Here is a 20,422-nt window from a genome sequence, read left to right as displayed (position 1 = left end):
GTCTGTGTTTCCTGAATGATCGACAATTCAACAGGCAGCAACTCAGAACAGAGAGTGCCTCCTTTCCCATACTAAACTTAAAAGGGCAATGCCTACAGTCCCTTGCCATGCTTCCTCCTTCCATGCTATGTTTGCATGGCTCCGCCATTTGAGGACATAGGGCAAGCAGTTCCTGGGAACTATATTGTAATTCTACATTGGAGCAGCCAGGGGGGATGGCCCCAGGCCCCGGTCGGCCGCAGACGAGCACAGACTTTGGCGCGCCGGTGTCGCGTCCGCTGCGCGGCCGCCAGACCATGCTCCTTTATCCCTGCCTGGTCCCAACAACTAGACCGCTAACTGGTCTCCCGGAAGTGCCTGGTTCTGACCTTCCCCGCCCTCTGCGCAACGGTACTGGTTACCGCGTCGGACCGGGGTGGGAAGGAAGCAAGACTGAGCCCAGGCTATCACTCTTAACCCCAGGTAAGCCACTCAAAATGCCTCCAGAAAGATGTGCAATAGTTAAAAAAAAGCACTCCGTAATTCTAAATATATCTATATATTTTTACACACACGTTTTCACTCCATACAAGTCTATGAAACTTAATAACGTGGCAAACCTGTCTAATGAGCAGGTAGTAGGATCCCCTCTCAGACGAAGCTCAAGACATGTTTTTAGGAGAAGATATACATAAATGCAATACTGAGATAGTGTGGTTATGCTTCTCAGAAATGTACAAATGTACAACGATATACATCAATGACTAACATGACTTCTGGACCTACTATAACCATGAATATTAGCAGGCATACTTCAAGCGACAGGGTGTTTCAAACAATACGAAATGACAACCATGTTTGATAGTAAAATATTGATAAATTCATTGACATTTTTTTGTAAAAAAGAAAAGAAAACAATACTTAATGCAAAAGAATATGGTTATAGCACAATAAGAATGCATGATTCAGTTTTCACACTGTTGTTCATCAAGGTAAGACTAGTGCTGGTTCTCATGGACATCACCATGTGTCTTTGCAATAAACCGGGAAGATTGGGGTCCTGTGCAAGGAGGCTCTGTGCCGGTGGAGTTGGTTGCAGGGCATGGCATTCCTCTTGCTCGTGTACCACCTGGCAGGATCCTTAAATGCCAAAATGGATTAACTAAACAGATGGCGCCTGGAGAATCACAAATGGTGTCCAAATCCCAAGGCAGCGCAGAGCATCTTCTGGCAGTTGGGACAACCTTTTTGTGGCACACTTTCAGCTCCCCTCCTGACAGCTTCTATGCTTTTGCACTCGCATCCATAATACGGCACAGAGGCTAAGAGATTCTGTGATCGGTATGGAGAAATCCTCCATGCAATTGAGGGAATGCCCACTTGAGATAGAGCTGGTGCTATATGAGTGCGCTGCTGGTGCTACATGAATGCCGCTATATGTGTGCCAGTGCGGTCAGTCTTACAGAAGGGGGTGCACAAGCCTCTGCGACCCCTTCTGTAATACTGGAGTGCCCTGGGGCGCACAAAGCAGGTGCACATAGCCCGGTGCGCCACCGGTGGACTTTGTATAGTACGGGCCCTGATGTTCAAATTGTGCGAGTAATTGTTCGAACCTTCCAAGACTGGTAAATCTAGTAGCATTTAATTGGGTTGGATTGTGGAGTGGTGTGGCTCACTGGTTAGAGGCGGCAGACCCGGGAGCAGAAGTCGGCCCGGGACCAGGGTTCGATTCCTGACGCGGCAGGGTCTTGGGCCAAGGTCAGCGGACTCGACAATTCTCGCCTCGGTGCCTACTCTAACCATGGATCCCACTCAGCAACTCTGGGCAACAGCTTGCTTAATCTCCACTTACGGCCCCATCAGCGCCGGGGATGCTTGTCTTCACCTTGGAGATGCCCAGTAGGGACCATCTCACAGGGAAAGCCAGGATGGGTTCCCCAGCGGTTTACAGCGCCGGGACGCCCCGTTGCTGGGGCAGCTGTGCGCTTTACAAGTCTACAACATTTACGTTTACAGTAACACCTGCTATTTACAACCCTTAGAATCCGCAGAAGTGTAGTACAAAAGGCCATCTGAAAGCACATTTTTACTCGTAGGCATCAATTGTGAGGCTTTTGGTTTAATTTCCGATGCTGAATCCTCAAGCTGTTTGTAGAACCTCTGGACCAAATGATTTAAACTCAACAGTTATGTAACAAGTAATGGAGCAAACAGATGTTTTTTCAATCCTTATCACGGAATGGTTTTTGCAAAAGGGCTAAAATGTCAAAAAACGTAATAAGAAACAAATCAAGTCATTGTTTCCACGTTTAATGTTTAACCGTAGCCCCTAAGCTCGAGACAAACTAAATGCCTCTTTTTTTTGTTAAGTACTCCGAGAAATAGGGCAACATAATGTCATTCCATTATTCCCTACAAAAAACTCATTTATCGCAGTAAAATAATTTATAAACAAAACATTCTGCATGTTAACTGTCAGTTCCTCCATTTTGGACGATGGTCAACAAAAACCCTTATTTAATTTGAATAGGAGCAAAATGTGTCTGCAACGTTTCGCACTTAATGAAAATGGCGCAGTTTTGTTTTTCTTCGAACCAGGGCAATTTTTACATAATCTGGTTCCTGACCTTTATCGAACAAAAGTTCCAGTTGCTTTTTTTTTTTTTAGGGGTACATCATATCGTGCTTTGTTTGGCTTTGCTTAAGGCCGGACTCCATTTTGGGCCTCTATGTCGACAGCTCTATATTACCAAATACTGTATTTGGGCTCCCTACATGGTGTGCTGCACTGGCACATCCTGCACTGTTCTTCTGGGTAGACTCATCCCTTTCAGTGGTATTTGCATTGAAATGCACCAACATCGGACACCATTTTCATTTTGGATACCTACAGAAAAATTGTTTTTCAGCTTCTAATCTTTATGCTGACTATACCTTTGCTATGGACACATTTAAACGCATCACTGTATGGCAGACGCTATCTTTTGAGGGAGTTTTCAAAAATTTCGCTCCCAGGCAGTAAATTACTATACAATTATTTTGGTACACATTAGGTTAGCATAGTTGGTGAAGTTCTCAAATATTAATCAGACGGGTGTTAACGAGGCTGTTTTATTGCTTCTAGAGTGTTTAGCTTGGCTGTATCTGATTTCGGCAACCTTCTCAGTGTCTTGTATTTCTTTTCAAAACATTTAGTTAAGGCAAGCCCGTTAATGTATCCAGTTGACTTACCGCAATGTGATCTTACTCTATTTGGGCTCAGGAAACCTCTGAAGTTCCTGGGAAATATAATGAAATGAATCACCCTCCTCTGTATCTTTAAAAATAAAGTTATGGGCTTTTTGGAAGCATTGCATTACATCCTTTTTGACTTGTAGATCACAATCAAACTAAACAAGCATTGGCAAAGACAACAGGTCTCCCCTATGCGAAAGGTATTGTCTTTTAGCCATGTTATAGAGTGGGGTGGCTGCTGTTCAGCATGATTAAAAGTTAGTGGCATAGAGTAGCATAAAGGGGAATGGAGTGTAGTGGGTTGGCTCAGAATTGAACAGATTGACGTGGAATTGAGCAGAGTGGTGTAGAATAGGGTAGCATTTAGTGGCATAGAATAGAGCAGAGTGGTATAGAATAGGGTGGCAAAGAGTGACGTGGTGCAGTGTGTAGAGGTGTAAAGTAGTACACTTGTGGGTGTAAATAACTTAAAAAATGAACCAAACTTAAAGTCGGCGCAAAGGTCTGAGGCACAAAATCCCTGGTTCATTTTGTGAGCAGTATGCATGTACGCCTCTACCCCGACTTCCCAACGAGCATGCAGGCCCTGGACACCAGAGAGATTGGTTGAGTACATCTGAGATGGCACATGGTCTTGCGACCTACTAACAGGGTCTGAATATATAGGTTTACGTTTTGTAACTTAATAAATAACTATTGAAAACAAAAAGGGTATGAGACATAAAGGGGGATATTTCTGAAATGCAATGAAAATAGTCGTGCAGTGCAAAGCCTCCTGAAGATGTAAATGTGTTGTTAGTGTGGCATTATACATTATAACAGCTTAATCCAACCCACGTAAAATGTAATTTTATTTTAATCCTGCAAGTAAGCCAAAGGATGCAGGCGTAGATAAACAATGTCCACAAATAAGTTTGAAAACAGAAAGGATGGAGAATGCAGCAGGATACCTGGAAACCGAGGAAGTGTCCTGATATGCGTACCTCAATCAGTGCGATCAGCGAACACTAAATTAGGTTGAATCAATGTGTGCTTCCTCTGTGTGCCATAGGAGGAAAAGGACATGAAACCCCCCTCACGTATTGGCCAACTTGGAGGCAGCGAAGAAGATTGACAGTGAAGTCAACAAATGTTAACTTATGGGTGAGCTCCTTGTCCCTTTATTGTAATGAATACATCTCGCAAGCGAGAGCACATGCAACGTGTTGTCACAGGTGTGACCTAAAAATTGAGCTTGTTCATCCTTTTACTTGGGTTCCCCTACAGCAGCCTCCTTTGACTGGTGGATGCTTGACAGAGACATGTCCTCTTGTTCTTGGTTGGTGAAAAGCAGCCTAAAGAGGTATAGCAATTAGTGTGGTAGCTTCTCTTAGCTCCTTCTTCTGCCCCAAGTCTGAGTGTGATTGACTGTTGTGTGCTATTTCAGCCCGACTACGATCTTGGACCAAACGGATTCCAAAAATGTTGTTCACTAATGTCAATGCAAATATTCTAATGCCCTCGGCTGCAATAAAAGTGGTCGCTGTGTGTGTCAGCATGCATGTTGTTGCAGGAAAGACGAGTTGTTTTGTGCCTTTGGTTTTCCGATTAATCGTTGTTGCAAATTCTGTTCAACCAATCTTTGTAGCTTTACTATGCTGGATGTAAATTCAGAAATGTTCATCTTGATCTCCTTTGTAAATTTGATGTTATTTCTCTATGGCTCACATTATATATCTTGACAATATATTTGCAGAAATATTGTAAATACTAGGAGGTTAATAGGTTTTGCGCCTCTTGGTCTTTTATTTAGGGCCCGTAGAGAACATTGATGAATTGTCATTGATGATGTCACTTTTATTAAAAACCTTTTTTTGACGTGCATGGTAGCAGAATAAGCATAGCCAACTCTACATTTTTTATAGTGTTTAAGTCGAATGAGGTATGTAACAGTGATTACTTTCAATAAATGGCATTGGTCTGTGAAAAGAATTGCGATTTCGGTGCTCCTTTTGGCCACAATATTGCAGATAACTTTACATTTGTTTTGGGTCAGGAAAATAATTAGCAGCATAAAAATAATTAGCTTTTATAAAATAACAGTATAAAAGAACTACGTTCCAAGAGATTATTGAAATTTAAACATACTATGTGTGTCTGATGTTTCTAATAGATTTTCTTTGTGTTTCAGAGTGAGTTCTGGAAGGATTACACGAGTGGACTTCAAGGAGACACCAGCTCTGGCAGTAACTGGTATCCATTTTATCTCGCCTTCCCCCTGATTATTGGGTTCTTCATAGTTCTGGTTGTCATACTAATCGTGTGGAAATGTTTGTTTCGGAAGAAAACTCGAAGGCAGAGTGCTTATGCCCACAGGGGAGCCCGGGACACCGTGGGAGATAATGTGACTATGTCAGATGGTAGTGGACGACTTCCGCATCAATCGAGCGTTGTCCTTTGCCCCCTGGACGAAATCTATGCCAGTGGCGCAGTCCCTGACGGTTTTCCGAGTTTTTCTGATATGCGCTCGGATTCAGTGACCACTAGGTTGTCCAACTGTGAACCTCCACCTTCGTATGAGGAAGCCACTGGAGAGACAGGTGTGAGGAGAACGGGAGTGACCGATCATACTGATCCACCTCCGCAATATGAAGAAATTGTGAGCTCAACCTCTACCAGGGTCGCTGCAGTAGCACCTCTTGCATCTAATATCAAGTGAAAAGCAGAAGAAACAAGTGCCTCAGAAATTTATTTTTTTCTTAAAACCACTAATGGAAGGACATCACAGCACTTTCTCTGCTTTCTGTTGACCTGACCTTTAAGTGTTAGCAAATATTTGTACTTTTTGCAGTTCTCCTAATAAGACACGCTTCTCTTAAAAATGAGAGACTTTCTGAGAAATATTGCAGGAAAACGCCTTTAGGATTTATTGTTTTCTCTTGCCTAACACAGGTATTACACGCAAACAGAGTGAAACTATGCATTTGACTGAAGTATGGAATTTCTACATGTTTGCATTTACCAGGTCCATGTTCTCCAAAAACACATTACTGTACAGTAACCCTTATGTGGTCATCGCTCTACTATTGTGGAATTCTAACAGTTGTCTTACTTGATTAATTTACATGATCCCTCGTCGAATTTCATCTCTGTGTATAAGCTGTATATCAAATGTCTCATTCTAAAGCATGATATTACACTAAATGTGCTTTTCAATAGAAGTTGGTGCAAAATATATGTCGACCTGGTGGGCAGCAAACCTTTCACTTGATCCACGGTGGTGTGCAATAACTCTTTTTTTCTATCTGAAAAGTAAGCTGTATGTGCCTGTGTTGATCTTGAATATACGTGATGAGTTGTTGGGGCTTACAATGAGCTGGCCCACCTGTGTAAGAGTACTGTATAAAAATCGTGTAGTTCATGGTGATGCCAACTTTAACCAGAAGCCTAACCCATTTTTCAAGTTGCGGTTGAATAATAATAGAATGTAAAAATACCACAGCTTCTTTCACTAAGTCCTTTGGCAACTTTCTCCTGGTAGTTTTCTCATTAAAATCTGGTTTACTATCCCTTAATAACATGATGCACAACACTTAGTGCAGATACATATTGAGTCTGCTTTGCTATGGTGTGGGTGCTACACTTAAAGGAATAACTCCCAGTATGCTGGACTGATGCCATAGTATTTGCTTTGTTGTGATCTGAGGGCACACAATGATTCCACCAAATTACTACTATACTAGCCTGATATATAATATGTGTTTTCTGAATTTGCACTGATCTAGCTCAGATTCATCTACCCCACAACTCCTGTCCGACTCCTTATTTTACTTCTCTATTCTGTTTTGTTTCTTCATACGTTTTTTGTTTTTTTATGAAGTGTGCTGTGTTCCTGCCCATCAGGCTTCACTGTCTACCCATCACCATTCTGATTCAAGTGATTAAACCTCTCTAAATTCTTTCTGGTATAGAAAAAAGGCAATGGGGAAGCGTCTTCCTATTACCAATAGATAACATATCTTTGTTTTTTCATTCTACCAAGATTTGTATCAATGCAACAAGCCCTATAGAATGAGTAAGTAACTGCCCTATGCATGTTACATGTCTTCTCCCTATACATGCCTGTCATATCTGTAGACATTGTGAATATGGTTCCGCAGCTTATATGCAACTCACCCAGAAGAAGAGTTTTTAGGAGGTAACATAAATACAATATTGCTAAGTTATCAGATCACCTTAATCTTTTCTGTGTTTTTACTGTTTAAGGTGCCTCTACGTAGAGGATATTCTGTGTTTGACCTTGATACAGGGGCCAAGATACCCACATGTCATGATTGGTTCTTGAGCATAGTGTTTTTATACTGTAAAGGGTTTACAAGGCCCAAACCCGAGATGCAAGTACTGAATACTCCTGTGGATAGTCCTTATGGGATTCTTTTATAGCTCTATTTTGGGCCATTTGATCTTTTGGAGAAGCAGACGAAGGAACGAAGTTCATGATTTGAAGTAACTGTAAGAATGCTCTTGGACAGTCTTCAAAGAACTATAGTTTAAGTTAAAGAGATGATCAGATATTACAGAGGCCGCTGGTGTGAGCAGTAGCTAGTTTTTTACACTAGAGAGGAACTTGTTGAAGGACAGCGATGGGTTAATGATGTCAGCAGTACATTCAAACCGAAGAGTTTATGGGAAAGAAATGGGCAGATTCCTTGTGATCAAAGATGTCCAAGCTGCACCAGTAGCCTGAAATCTATTGTACAACCAAAGAAGTCTGGGTATGGCCAGTAACATGCTCTTAAAATGTAAGAAGTGTTACAGGATGGTGTGTATGAATTGATAGGGGACATCCTCTCCACCTTATACATATATCACCTATGTGATAGGACTAGATGCCGCCTGTTCTATTAAAAACTCCGATCGAATGGCAGAGAACATGAGATTGGTGATGGAGCATTTTCAGAGTGTGTGCTTAGTGTTTAAACATATGGTGTTTGGGAAAAAGTAAAGAGTTGTCAATGGTGTTAGGCACTCTGTTAATTCAAGCAGGCCTGGAGTGTGTGTTGTCCAGTTACTGCCCTGTGTATGTCACTGTATGCTGAAGCTGGAAGCTTGCTTTCACTATGCCCTAGAGTAACATCAGATTACATTAGCGCCCCCACGTACTGGCTATCAAACGGTTGTTCTACTGTGATTTAACGTTCAGGCGTAAGATGATGAACTATGGTTACACATCACATTGTGCTCTACTCTGACCGGTGAACGTTTTAAGACCAACGTAAGTAGTTTGGTGGCCACCACTTTCTCCTGAGGGAATGGCTCCAAATTGATATTATGGAGTGGAAGGATGCGTCCCACCTCTCAGATTGGTGTGTGGCTTTTGTGGAGAACCAGGCCGTTTTCTAGCCACCTTCTTGTGCTGAAAACCTCCTATAGTGTTTCTGCTCTGTAAGATGATGTAGAAACTGGCCTGCGCCCCACAGGATGTTAATCCTTTATTTCCGAATAGCGTCTGTGGCTTGTTAGCCCGGTCAACAAGTGGGAAATTTCCCCTCTTCACCCAGAATATGTAAATCATTGGCATAGAAATTAGAACAACTTACTTTTGGTGTCTCAGACTAGGCATTCTACCTAGATTCAATCATAATTAACTCTGATCAGCTTTTTCTATTGCAGGCCTTTTTGTTGAGAAGGAGACCTGAATGTGTGTGCCATTATGATCAAAACTGAGGGTTCAGTTAAGCCACTGTTACTCTTCAGTCCTCCTTGGGCTTTGATTGAGATATTGTGTGAAGATTAGTTGCTAGTTTGCACATAAAAGCTAAGCTCTGATGAGTTTGAAAGCATCTCGTGCCATTGATAATTAGTACCTAACGCAATTTTTGTGGAACGTGTCCAATCATTTTCATCGTTTCGGACTATGTAAGTGTAGTCACCTTTCAACAACCAGTGTAGGACATTCTCAACTTTTAGTAGTCTCTAGTAGAGTATAGAAAGATGAGGGAGTTGAGCTAAGCCACATGATTTTCCAGACCACTCTCCTCCTAGAAGGAACGTTGCACTTTACTAACGTTTACTGAAGTTTTCCCATGCCATGTCTGCAAGCCATGTCTTTCTGTCAGAGTTCACCATTTATCTGCTACGGTTCAATCTTATGTTTTCCTCTTTATTTTACCAAAAGCACCTGATTGGGGCTCATTACCCTTTGACCATTTACTCCTTTCTCCAGAAATATTTAAATGTTTCTACCTGGTGGTATCAGACTCTCCCTGATACCCTTTTATGTGGCCTTAGGCCGGTATTCCAGATTGTATGGCAATAAGAGCACACTTTTATCGAGGGGAAAGGTTACGTTTACCTTTTAGAACTATTTTACTTCCTGTGCCAAATTAAAATTGCATTTGTTTTACATAACTAAAACATTTTAATATCCAAATGTGATGTTGTAATCCAGATTTCTTTGCATTAAGCAATGCATGTGAATAAACAGTGCGATTTGTTTCCTAAAAATAGGGTTTGAATTATTATTTTAATTTGCTCTCCATTGCTATTGAACTCCTTTTTTGAAGCTTTTGTTGCCCAAGCCTCCTTTTGTGGTTGTTCAGTCATTTGTTCTTCCACATTTGCAAATATATCCCTCTGCTTATTTAGTGCCTGGTGGAGTTTTTAGGTCTTGTGTAACAGACAACTTGTACACGAAAGCCTTTTGTTCACCTACTAAAAACGTAGTGCTTAGAGGCTGCAGCATTGCTTAACATTGTTCGGCTTTGTTGTCACTCTCCTTTACTTGGTTTGTATTCACTGCTTTGCCTTCCTCTTCATGTGTATGTGCCTTGCCTGGATCTTAGCCTGTTTTCCATCCTTTGATTAGCTGACTTGTTTCCTTCCACTGCTCCCAATCAGGGCGGGACTGACGGTTTTAGACTTGGGGACCGTTTAGTTACCGGGCCGGTTTTGCAGCATAGATGCAGTATCTGCCCCCTGTAGCAAAAGCAGCCAAGACCAGCCCAGGCAAACACTTTGGTCACCCCCCTTCGCTCCCTGGGGCTGGCCGAGCTGTTTGCCATGGCCGGTTTCGGTTCCCAATCCAACCGTTCTCGCAATTGGGGAACTACTCATTTCTTTTTCTTTAAGCACTCCATGATAGTGCATGTGTTTTCCATCTCTTCCCCTTATGTGATTCTCCCCTCCCGCCACATAGTACGTCCATGCTCCTTGTCTTGTTCTCCCTCGTACTGCTCGCTCTCATATGTGCTTCTACACTTCCGAATCCCTCCCGTAGTTCTTGTTGCATTTTCCTCCACGTGTTTGTTTTCCCCTATTCCTTTTCCCTCCCACCCAGGTTTATTTTGTTGCACACCCACCCCTCACGGTTCTTTTACTATTAATTGTTTTACTTTTATACATTTCATGGAAGGCCCGGCTGGCAAAAATACGCTTTAGTGCAATTAAAAATTCTTTTGTATCTGCCCCGGCGTCACCCAGGATGCGTTTGTGATATATTAATTGTGAGGTAGGTAATGTTGGTTGCCACTAGGCACTTCCTTGAAATGTTTCCAGGACCAAGGACTGGGACAGAAAATGGGTCCAGGCACCGAAATAAAAGTGGCTCCTATTAGTGAATCAGATAGCTTAAAATATAGCCCATGTTTACAAATTTGGGCAGTTTCGTGCTTATAAATAACACATTATATAAGTGTTTTGCGAGGTATGGGAGACTGCATGGATATGAGCTTGCTACAGACTGACATGTCAGGCCAAGCCGCCGGGCACTGCCTGATTGCCCTATAGGCCAGTCCGACCCTGTCCAGCACGCAGTTTTATATTGTAACAACTTGCTCATTCACCAGAGATGGGCCCTACAAAAGCTTCTCAAAGACCCGTGCTTGACCCCTTGCGGAACGTAGAAACCACTGCTTCTTGGCAACTGTGGGACAGCAGAATCTATAAATAAAAGGGAGCGAAAAATTTTGTCAGACAGTTCCCAAATGTTTTAAAGGTAACAAATGGAGGCATGAACTGCCAGCTTGCTTGTTCCGAATTTTAAATTGTCGGTCAGTTTTTAGTTAAATTAAGGTTTAGTTGTAATTTGTAATAGTATGGAGATTTCCGGTAAAGACAGCTGTAGGTCTCTACAAGTCTGATATATTTTTAACATAACCTAAAATGGAGTAGGACTTGACAGCTAGTTTCCATCGCTATGTCCCTCCATTTTGTTATGGAATGTGGTATTTCTGACACCTGTTCTTACTAATCACACAGAATATTTTATTTATGAACTAAACCCTATTTGTTGGCTTAAGGACTTTTTTTCTACTAATATTTTACTGCTCGTTTAGTTCACTGTGTTCGAAAATACACGTTTTTTGTTTTTTCTCAGGGCTGCTGATTGAATTAAATGAACGAATGAATGAGTGAAGAATTTATTAAGCGCAAACTTTTGCCCGGAGGCGTCTTTATTGCACCTACCGACTCATTCAATGTAAATACAACCTAATAAAATAAACTAAGGCACTCATATAGATTTTTCAAAAATGTTTTACCTTTCTTAATGTTGCAGGTTGCTCTAGTTTGCAATGTTGAACTTTTCGTTTGAGATTTATTTTTTCACAGTATACTTGCTTGTTTGTTTTTATAATAAATCATGGTTTAAAACTAGATTTTTTCTCAGTTGGTGGAGTATATTGCAGGGTAACAACTTGTTTTAGGAAACGCACAAAAGATTGTTTAGACTACAGTTTGAAAATGCTTATGACTCCGTGAAATGAAAAAGTGAAAGAAAATTTTGATGCTGGTGATCATGACGTCATTGTGTGTGTATATATATATATATATATATATATATATGTGTGTAAATTCTTTTTCAAGGCATCCCTTCTCTGCTTTAGTCACATCATGGTATCCTGTAATGCATGGAATCATTTCTATGGAACAATAGTGTCCAGGCGTCCACAAAAGCTAGGCCGATTCCATATTTTCAGGCTACCCACTATGTTTATTTTTTCTATTTAGATTCATTCTGTGTAAATTTATATCCGTCTGATATCCTGAAAATGTGTCACGGCTCTTGTGTACAAAGGTTGGATCCAAGAACATCCCAAACTTTTAGGCCTGAACACCCATTAATGCCAATAGCAGTAACCGATCCACCTTCCACTCTACAGCCTGTGCCCTAGGTCATGTACCATGATTGCGCATGGCACGGCAGCTTTCAAACGTTGAAGGAACAGACTGAAGTCTGTGAAGCAGCTGTATTTACGCCTCAGCCCATTTGTATGTGTTCTTGTTTGGGACTCTACTTAATACCAGGGTTTAGCGAACGTTACTTGGGGGGGGGGGGGGGGGGGTGACATTATGACTGCCTCTGTAATATGGATAGTAATTGTCATCCCTGTGCTTATGGATTCTGGGGTACTGGTAACTATAGAGGTAGGAAAAGGGTGTGTGGTTTATGGAGGATTACCAGTAGGATCCATAAATTTCCATGAGCAATTAAGAGAAAAAGAGGGAATTGGATATTTCGCTCCTGATTCCCCTGGCTATTCCTTAATTCCTCCTGGTACTTCACCCTGAAATTTCAACTACTTTTAGCAGATTTAGTCTCCATGAGCAAGAAATGAGACCTGCAGTGTTACTGCTGCCCTTCGCATTCCAGTAGAGTCGTTAATTCCTTGTCCATCCCCATCAGAATTTAAAGGACACCCAGAATGGGGCCTTGGTGGCATAATACTCTCGTTTCTGACTGTTTCGCCCATGAATTTGGCAGCTGTGACTAATAATTGCAGGCCCCACAAATGACTAGTAGTCATAGCTTACAACCCAAACCCTCTCACCAGGCCACCACCCCACCCAAATGTGAGATTAATCATTTTTCTACTACAGATCTACAGCGTGGAGGTACAAACTAAATATGACATTTGGAGAAAAATTACATGAAAAATGCTTGCTAAAACATGTTTGAGTACAATGATTGGATCTTCTTCCCCAGCGTATAGTTTATCTAAATGCCTGATGGTAGCCAGCCACTTTAAAAATCTCATTTTGTGGGATGGGCCTGTATCAATGTATGGAAGTCTTACCACATGCAACTCACACTAAAATTCTAAAGTTAGACAAACCACAAAAAATGACATCAGTACAATGGTTGCAATGTTGCCGACCAAATTTGATGCAGCTGCTTTATTACAAGTCAGAGAAGCAACATTTATCGGTTTACGACGTTTGTCAGCTAGTCTGTAGGTCACCTGCCATGTACTGTGAACTGTGGTTAACCAGGTGTGACATAACCTGATTTTTAGCGTCATTTTCTTGGCTGCAGCACTGCTTGAAGGGGCACAGAGAATAAATCATCCATTACTTAATATGTTACTTCACCTTTTGGTGAAACAAAGGAAAGGTCTTTGATTTGTTTGCTCAGTAATGCTACCTGTTTTATGTTTTTTTGTTTGAAGAATTAATCTTGAAAATGAGTGACTCTTAGTTGAGTTGAATCACGACTCCACAGCGGCGGTTTTCACTGTCATTAAAGAAATACACATTTTAGAAGCTACCTACTTTGCCTTCTGATTTAATGAAAACCTATTGTATTTGTTATGGAACCCAAGAAAAATATGCTGACCGTGCATAGCCGCAATAAAGCTGTAGCTTGACATGGACTATTTCTTGCCCGGGGGACAATTTTGACTCCACTGCATGCAGTATATTGATTACTAAATGAATACTTTGAAAATGTTTTTGTTTACATTAAATTAACTTTTTTTGGCTTCAATGTGTACAGAGGTTTCCTGAGTTTTTGGTATGCTAAATTAAACTATTTTTAAAAGGAGAAACCTTGTGTTTTTTTAAAAAATTATTATTATTAGTTTGTTTGCTAGCATTTCACATCCTACAATAATGAGTTTTTCACCAACACTAGGTAGGATTTGATTAGGAAAAACAAACAATCAACTTGGTGTGATAGTCTCCATATCTCCTTAGCTACAATTCCTGTACTTCCCAGTATATTGCCTTACATAGCCAATAACTACCCTACCTTGCATCCTCCCTATCATTTGATTCCATTTCACACTGACTTGTCTTCTCTTGGTACGCTTCCAGGCCTTTCTTGTCTAGAGTCTGTTTGTGAAAGTACCACCGTTCTTCAAGTAGTCCCAATTGTATTCCACACCGACAGGCTGCAGAGTATTCTGGTGTATACCATGCATCATGAGCTATATTTAAGCTGAAGGAACAGATGTTTCCATCCCAGTTGTAGTTCCTCATGTAGAGCCAGATAATTCTTACACCTCTTATTCTCTTGATCCCCTATATTCCTGCCTAGGGTTGGCCAGACGAGAGGGATGGGAGGAGGAAAGTTTAACGAGGCGGCAGTTAGGGAGAAGAAAAGAGTAGAGAAAGGTGTAGGGCAGTGAGGAGCAGTCATGGGAGACAAAGCACGGATTGTGTTGTGGTGAGGGGTCATTGTGTAGGTTTGGTGATTGCGCACGTGGGTATGTGGTACAGGCATGCCGCGTAAAAGGAGGAGGCAAGGTTATTTTGAAGACAGTGGAAGAGTATTGGTATAAGGGGAAGAGTTAGGGTGATGGGATAAGATAACATATCATCATCATCAAAATTCCTTTATTTCCCAATCTTTGAATTGCATATAAAGAACAGAAGTATAAACAATTTCATCATAAGCAAGTTCTATTATAAAAGATAATTTCTGTCTAAAAATGATCAAAACAAATTTTGTTAAATAGCAGAATCCATATAAAATGTTAAAACACATAATCAATTTTGGCTGTTTTATTAAACTGCCGGTGTTAACGGAGTTCACCTCAGCCTTAAGGCTGACCACAGGAACAACGCAATACAATAGAACACACCCTGGTCCCCGATCTTTTGGATGAAGTAAAGACCTACCCTACATTATCGAAAATTGTGTCTCCGTACAAGAGGTCAAATACATTTTCTCCTATGCTCTTCATAAAATTTACAAAAGAAAACCAGATGTAAATCCGATTGTGGGGATGAGCCATCACATGGGCATGGAGGTAAATCTTGCAGTGAGTGCTTATTGCCTGGGTGCCCCAGCATTAAAAGGATGTAATTTAGTCAGAACCTTACTAATATGAAGTGGTGTAAGTACGAAACCTGTGCCAGGTAGCAATGCATGTCCAGAAGAATGGTGTGAGACCATTGGTAAAGATTCACTGATGGTTTCAAATGAAGAGCCTCCCTTCTTTCCTGCCTAGCTTTGAGGCTGAAGGCATCCTTCAACTTTGCTTTGCTAATCAGCCGACAACTAGTTGGATTTTCATAGAGTTCTGATAGGCCCACTGCCCCTAAAGTCGTTTTTACATAGTGCAACCATTTAATTTGATCAACATGATACAATTTTAGGCAATCACTCCGTATGTTTTGGTTTAATTTTAAAGCCTCTCTACTACAGATGGAATGCCACAATTTAATTTAGCTTAGCATATTATGTCACAAATAAATGGGGGGGATAACATATCATAAATAGATAGTGGTAAAGGGTTAGTTGAGGAGTACTAGCAAGAGTAAAACGGCTGCTGTGTGACACAGTAGTGATAGGCACCAGAGAGGGGAGATGATATAGTGGTGGAGGTGAGAGGAAGATAATGTAAGGCAGCAGAGCGAATAAGATGATATGATTTACAGGCTGTCCGAGGGGGGCGTGGCCTGAAGCCAATGTGAACGGACGCGGGCAGCGGAGCTCCGTCCGCCACTAATCCCTGCAATCAATAATCCTGAGCCTCAGCAGCAGACTAAATCAGCAGTCCACGAACTGGAGCGTCCCGAGAACCAGAGGAGGCGAGCAGTGCGCTTGGTACTGCTCCCGAAGGCGATTGAAGCAGCAATAACCCGGAGGGGCCTGGCGAGGCTTCCTCGGCACCAAGATGGCGCCCTCCGATCATTGAGCCGGCAGAGAGGACGTCGTTGAAGTGGGTGATCCTATCGCCTCTGAAGGACGTGACCCGCTGCAGGAGGACCGGCAACGCCCTGTGAGTGCAGGGCTGGGAGAGGAGAGCTTAAACCCTCTGCCCAGCGGACCCTGAACCCCGATGCGGGTCAGTTGGTGCTCTTTTTGGAGCAGCGAAATGGAGGCCATACCGCAGTGAGTGCAGTGGCGAGGAGCAGAGTAGTGCATACCACCTCCTAGCGCGGGGGGACTTGTTGGCAGCGGCACCCCAACCGTGAGGAACTAGCTCTTGTGGAAAGCAGAAGTAATTTGCCCGGTTCTGTTTCTAGCGCTGTCCGACTGGAGCGGAATAGCGGAGAAGAGGAAGGGACAAGATGGCGCCCGCCCGGGCCGAGCTGTGCTGAGAACACCTAGGCACTGCAGAGTCAAACTTGGCGTTTACAGGTGAGCCTGGAAGATACCCCGAGTGGGGAGATCAGCCGACCAGGGTGCGGGTTGGGATTCTACGATCCCGTGATAGGGCTGCCGCCTAGAAGGTACTGGGAAACCCCTATAATAGGGGAGAACGCAAGTCAGCGGGACCCGCTCTCGTGACTATGCATAGGGACCAGCAAAGACCAAGAGCTCGACTGCAACCGACGTTGGGGCCCCAGCGGAAATTTAGCCTGACACTGCTGAGGCGCATTTTTAGGACTGATCCGCGCAAGGGGCATGAATAAAGGAATGGACTAAATGACCAGGAGAGTGGTGCACAGTGAAACCGCCTGCCTAGAAGCAACAGGCGGCAACCTCGGACTGGCAGAGCACCCCAAAACGCTGAGAGCCACCGTGAGTCGAATGCACGGACCTGAGGTACATCCGACTACCCACCACTCATCGTTATGTAACCCAGAGAACATAAACTACGCTAGGCCGAGTGGCGAAAGAAACTGCCTACCCAGGGATCACTATATAAGTACGCAAAGGAGGGAGCCCCAGGCGAACCCACAGCCAAAGGTGACCAGGCCAGCAGAGTGCGGACCGGCAACACCAGAATCTATCCTTCAGGGTGCTTCAAAAGAGTTGCACGCTCTGAGAGAGAACATTCTGATCAAGGCGTGTTCCGAGGGCACCTGGCTGCAAGAAAACAACCGGGTCATGAGAGTGGCCGTATGAATCTAGGGAACAGAGAAGCCACCAAGAAGTATGAGCAGTTATCTAGGTAATTAGTACCCCACCGGTGTTGAAGCCAAGACTAAGGGCTCTGAGACCACACCAGACCCTGTTGAAACCGAAGCTGACTTTCCAGGGCCACTAGAGGTACGCACAGAGAAGAGAAGCCCAAGCGTAAATACAGGCAAGAGCGATCACAGAGAAAGGAACAGTCTTGAGACCGGTGGGAGTGCAACAGTGATAATCAACCACCGAAGAGGCACGTGGTCGTTCTTCGTTACACACAGCAAGGTCTGAAACACAAAGTGGAAGCCAAGGCGATGGGGAGAACACAAAGCAGAAGAGGGCACGCAGCCCTCAATGAGGAAGCTACCGGCGCCCAGACCGATGAGGACGAAGAAGTGCTGGAAACAGGAGGCAGGGCGACCCCCAGAAAGCCAACGCTGACCAACATTATGCAGGCGATCACAGCCTCCAGAGAGGCACTAGAGGAGACAATAAGGGCAACTGGCACTGCCTTAACCCTGTTAAAGGACGACCACCGAAAATTCAAGGATTGTGCACTCGCAGCGGAGAAAGAGCTGGGAGGTCTTCCAGAGGAGATGACGACAATGCGGAAAGCATTGACGGAACTAGAAGTCAAAGTCCTGGAAATGCGAGCTGAGGCCAGCGAAGGTCGGTCCCGCAGGAATAATATCCGCGTCATTGGAGTGCCGGAAAAGACGAAGGGTGCAAATATGGTGCGATTCTTGGAGGAATGGCTTAGGGCAGAACTAGCCCCCGAGGGTCTGCCCTTCTTCTACACATTATGAAGAGCACATAGAGTCCCGGCAAGACTGCCTAAACCGGGGGGCCCTCCCCGGCCGATAGTAGCGCAACTAGTACATTTCAGAGACAGAGACCATATTTTGCAGCAAGCTCGCCAGAAACAGACGCTGCAAATTGACAACAACGCAATAATTATTTTTCCGGACTTCACAAGGGAGGTACAGCTGTCAAAAAGAAACTACGCCAGCTGCAGTTGCCTTATGCCATGTTGTTTCCAGCCAGGCTCAGAGTGGCTGATGCTGGGGCCCCCGATTTCCCTCCACTCCCCAAGAGGCCTGGGAATGGCTTGACACGCAGAGGGCCCCAGTGCGCCACGACTCCCCATCGGCCCCCTTGCAACATGGTCCGGGAAGCAGCAAAGCAGGAACCAGAGCTCCCTCTCCTAGGGAACTTAGCTTGGAACAACGCAGAGTACTGCAGGAGGTGGCGAAACATAGCCAGCAGGGCTCCAGTCCTAGTTCAAGCAAAAACAGCATGGGAATGGAGCAGTCGGCGAGTTTACCAGGTCCCAGTGAAAACGAGCTCTCAGAAACGGAGCTGCCACACGTCACACCCCAGACTGCGGACATTATGGTCTGATGGAGCAGTCCGACTTTGCTGCACTGTAGACATGGAGGGACAGTCCCGATCTCGACCTGAGAAGGTGAATGCAGAACATAGTTGCTGAGCTCGAATTGACGAGAGTCCTCGGATGACTGTACCGGGGCGTTGTAACTGTGACAGGTACCAGGGGGGGCGGCGTATGGGGATCTGGATCCAGAACTGACGGCTGATTACCCCTGCAACCACTAGTGAACTTTGAGCAGTTACGTGAAGTTTGTATGGGAACTAGTTTTCCAGTGACTGTCCTGGGGAGGGGGAGTTGGGGTTGTTTTACTAGTTGGGATATTTTAAGGAAATCCAGGCGTGTCACGGGGGGGGGGGGAATTTTTAAGAAATGTATGTGTAACTTCCTGCAGTGGGACCCCCATTAGGTTTGGCCTGTCTCCTGTGGAATGTGAGGGGTATGCACTCTATGGTCAGGCTCCACCAGATACACTCCTGTCTGATTCGTAAGGGTATTCAAATCGCATTCCTCCAAGAAACTCGCCTCCTGGCACATAAGGCGTTGCAGCATCGCTGGAGTGGTCAGGTTTACTACACTGCATACTCTGCCTTTGCGAGAGGAGTACTGATATGGATAAGGGCTGGGGTCCCCTTCCAATGCACAACACAGGTGATTGACCCAGAAGGCAGATTTGTGGTAGTGACGGGGGAAACTAGACGGTAGAGACCTTACCCTGGGCAGTATTTACACACCTAATGCGGATCAGCCGGCCTTCTTCTCCCTATTGTCAGTCAGGTTGGCACCCACCCACACAGGGTCATTGGTTCTGGGGGGCGATTTCAATTGCACTACTGATGTCACCATAGACCGCTCCCACCCTCCCCTCCCTAATGCACCGGCCCACAAGCTGGCAGAATCACACCGTAACTGGCAACAAAATTCGGGATTAATTGATACCTGGTGTGCGCAGCACCCTTTAGCCCGAGATTACTCCTTCTCAGCCCTTCATGAGTTACATGTCCGCCTAGAAGCAATCCTGTGCTCACCTGATGTCCACGAGGGGATTAGCAGTAGCGAATACCTCACTAGGACGCTCTCCGACCACAACCCTTTCCTGGCTCAGTTGCAATGGTCGCGTGCACGCCCCAAGATCCCCACCTGGCGTTTAAGGCCGGAGGCTTTAGATGACCAGGTTTTCTGCACAACTATTGGAGCAGCCATCACTGAATATTTCCAAGCTAACGAAGGAACTGCCACGTCCAAGAATGTGGAATGGGACGCCTGTTAAACAGTGCTTAGAGGGCGGTGCATATATGAACTGGCTGGCTCAGGAAAGTTCTCCTTCAGGATATTCAGCGGGACGATGAGCGTTTGTGTGCCCTAGAGAAGGATAGACCTGAGAACCCGGGCAAGCACCGGGAGTTGTTAGAGGCTAAGGAGGCAGTGGCCGCTCATGTGGAACGTCTGCGCTGCTTCGACTATAAGAACTACATCACATGGGCACATTCTGAAAGGGATAAGTTGGGAGCCCTCCTCGCTTGGTTGGAGAATCCAGCTAGGCGAGGATCAGTTATACTGGAACTTGGAGAACAGATGGGTGTAGCTAGATATGAGCTGTCTCAGTCTCCAGCGCCTTTCCACCGTTGAATGACAGAAGTCTCCAGGCCTATCTCGTCTACCCGGCGCAATTTAAAGTCATCAATCAGGGGCTCACGCGGTATTTCTCATCAGAAATAAAAGCCAAAGAGTATCTGGACTCCCTGGACAAATAAAGCGGT

General features: G+C 44.2%; 1 protein-coding gene across 2 annotated transcripts in view; it reads left to right on the top strand.

Moving 5' to 3' along the window:
• Positions 1 to 9,699, top strand: part of PRRG1 (proline rich and Gla domain 1) — a 364,802-nt gene extending 355,103 nt beyond the window's left edge. For both annotated transcript variants that reach the window (XM_085622576.1, XM_085622575.1), the window contains exon 4: positions 5,384 to 9,699. In XM_085622576.1, coding sequence (XP_085478702.1) covers positions 5,384 to 5,911 — 528 coding nt within the window. In that variant the 3' untranslated portion in view covers positions 5,912 to 9,699. The remainder of the gene's footprint in view (positions 1 to 5,383) is intronic.
• Positions 9,700 to 20,422: the final 10,723 nt, after the last annotated feature.

The sequence above is a fragment of the Triturus cristatus genome, chromosome 8 (assembly GCF_964204655.1).
Source record: "Triturus cristatus chromosome 8, aTriCri1.1, whole genome shotgun sequence".
Classification (NCBI taxonomy): Eukaryota; Metazoa; Chordata; class Amphibia; order Caudata; family Salamandridae; genus Triturus; species Triturus cristatus.
The sequence above is the reverse complement of the archived record's forward strand: the minus strand, read 5'-3'. Positions and strand labels throughout refer to the sequence as shown.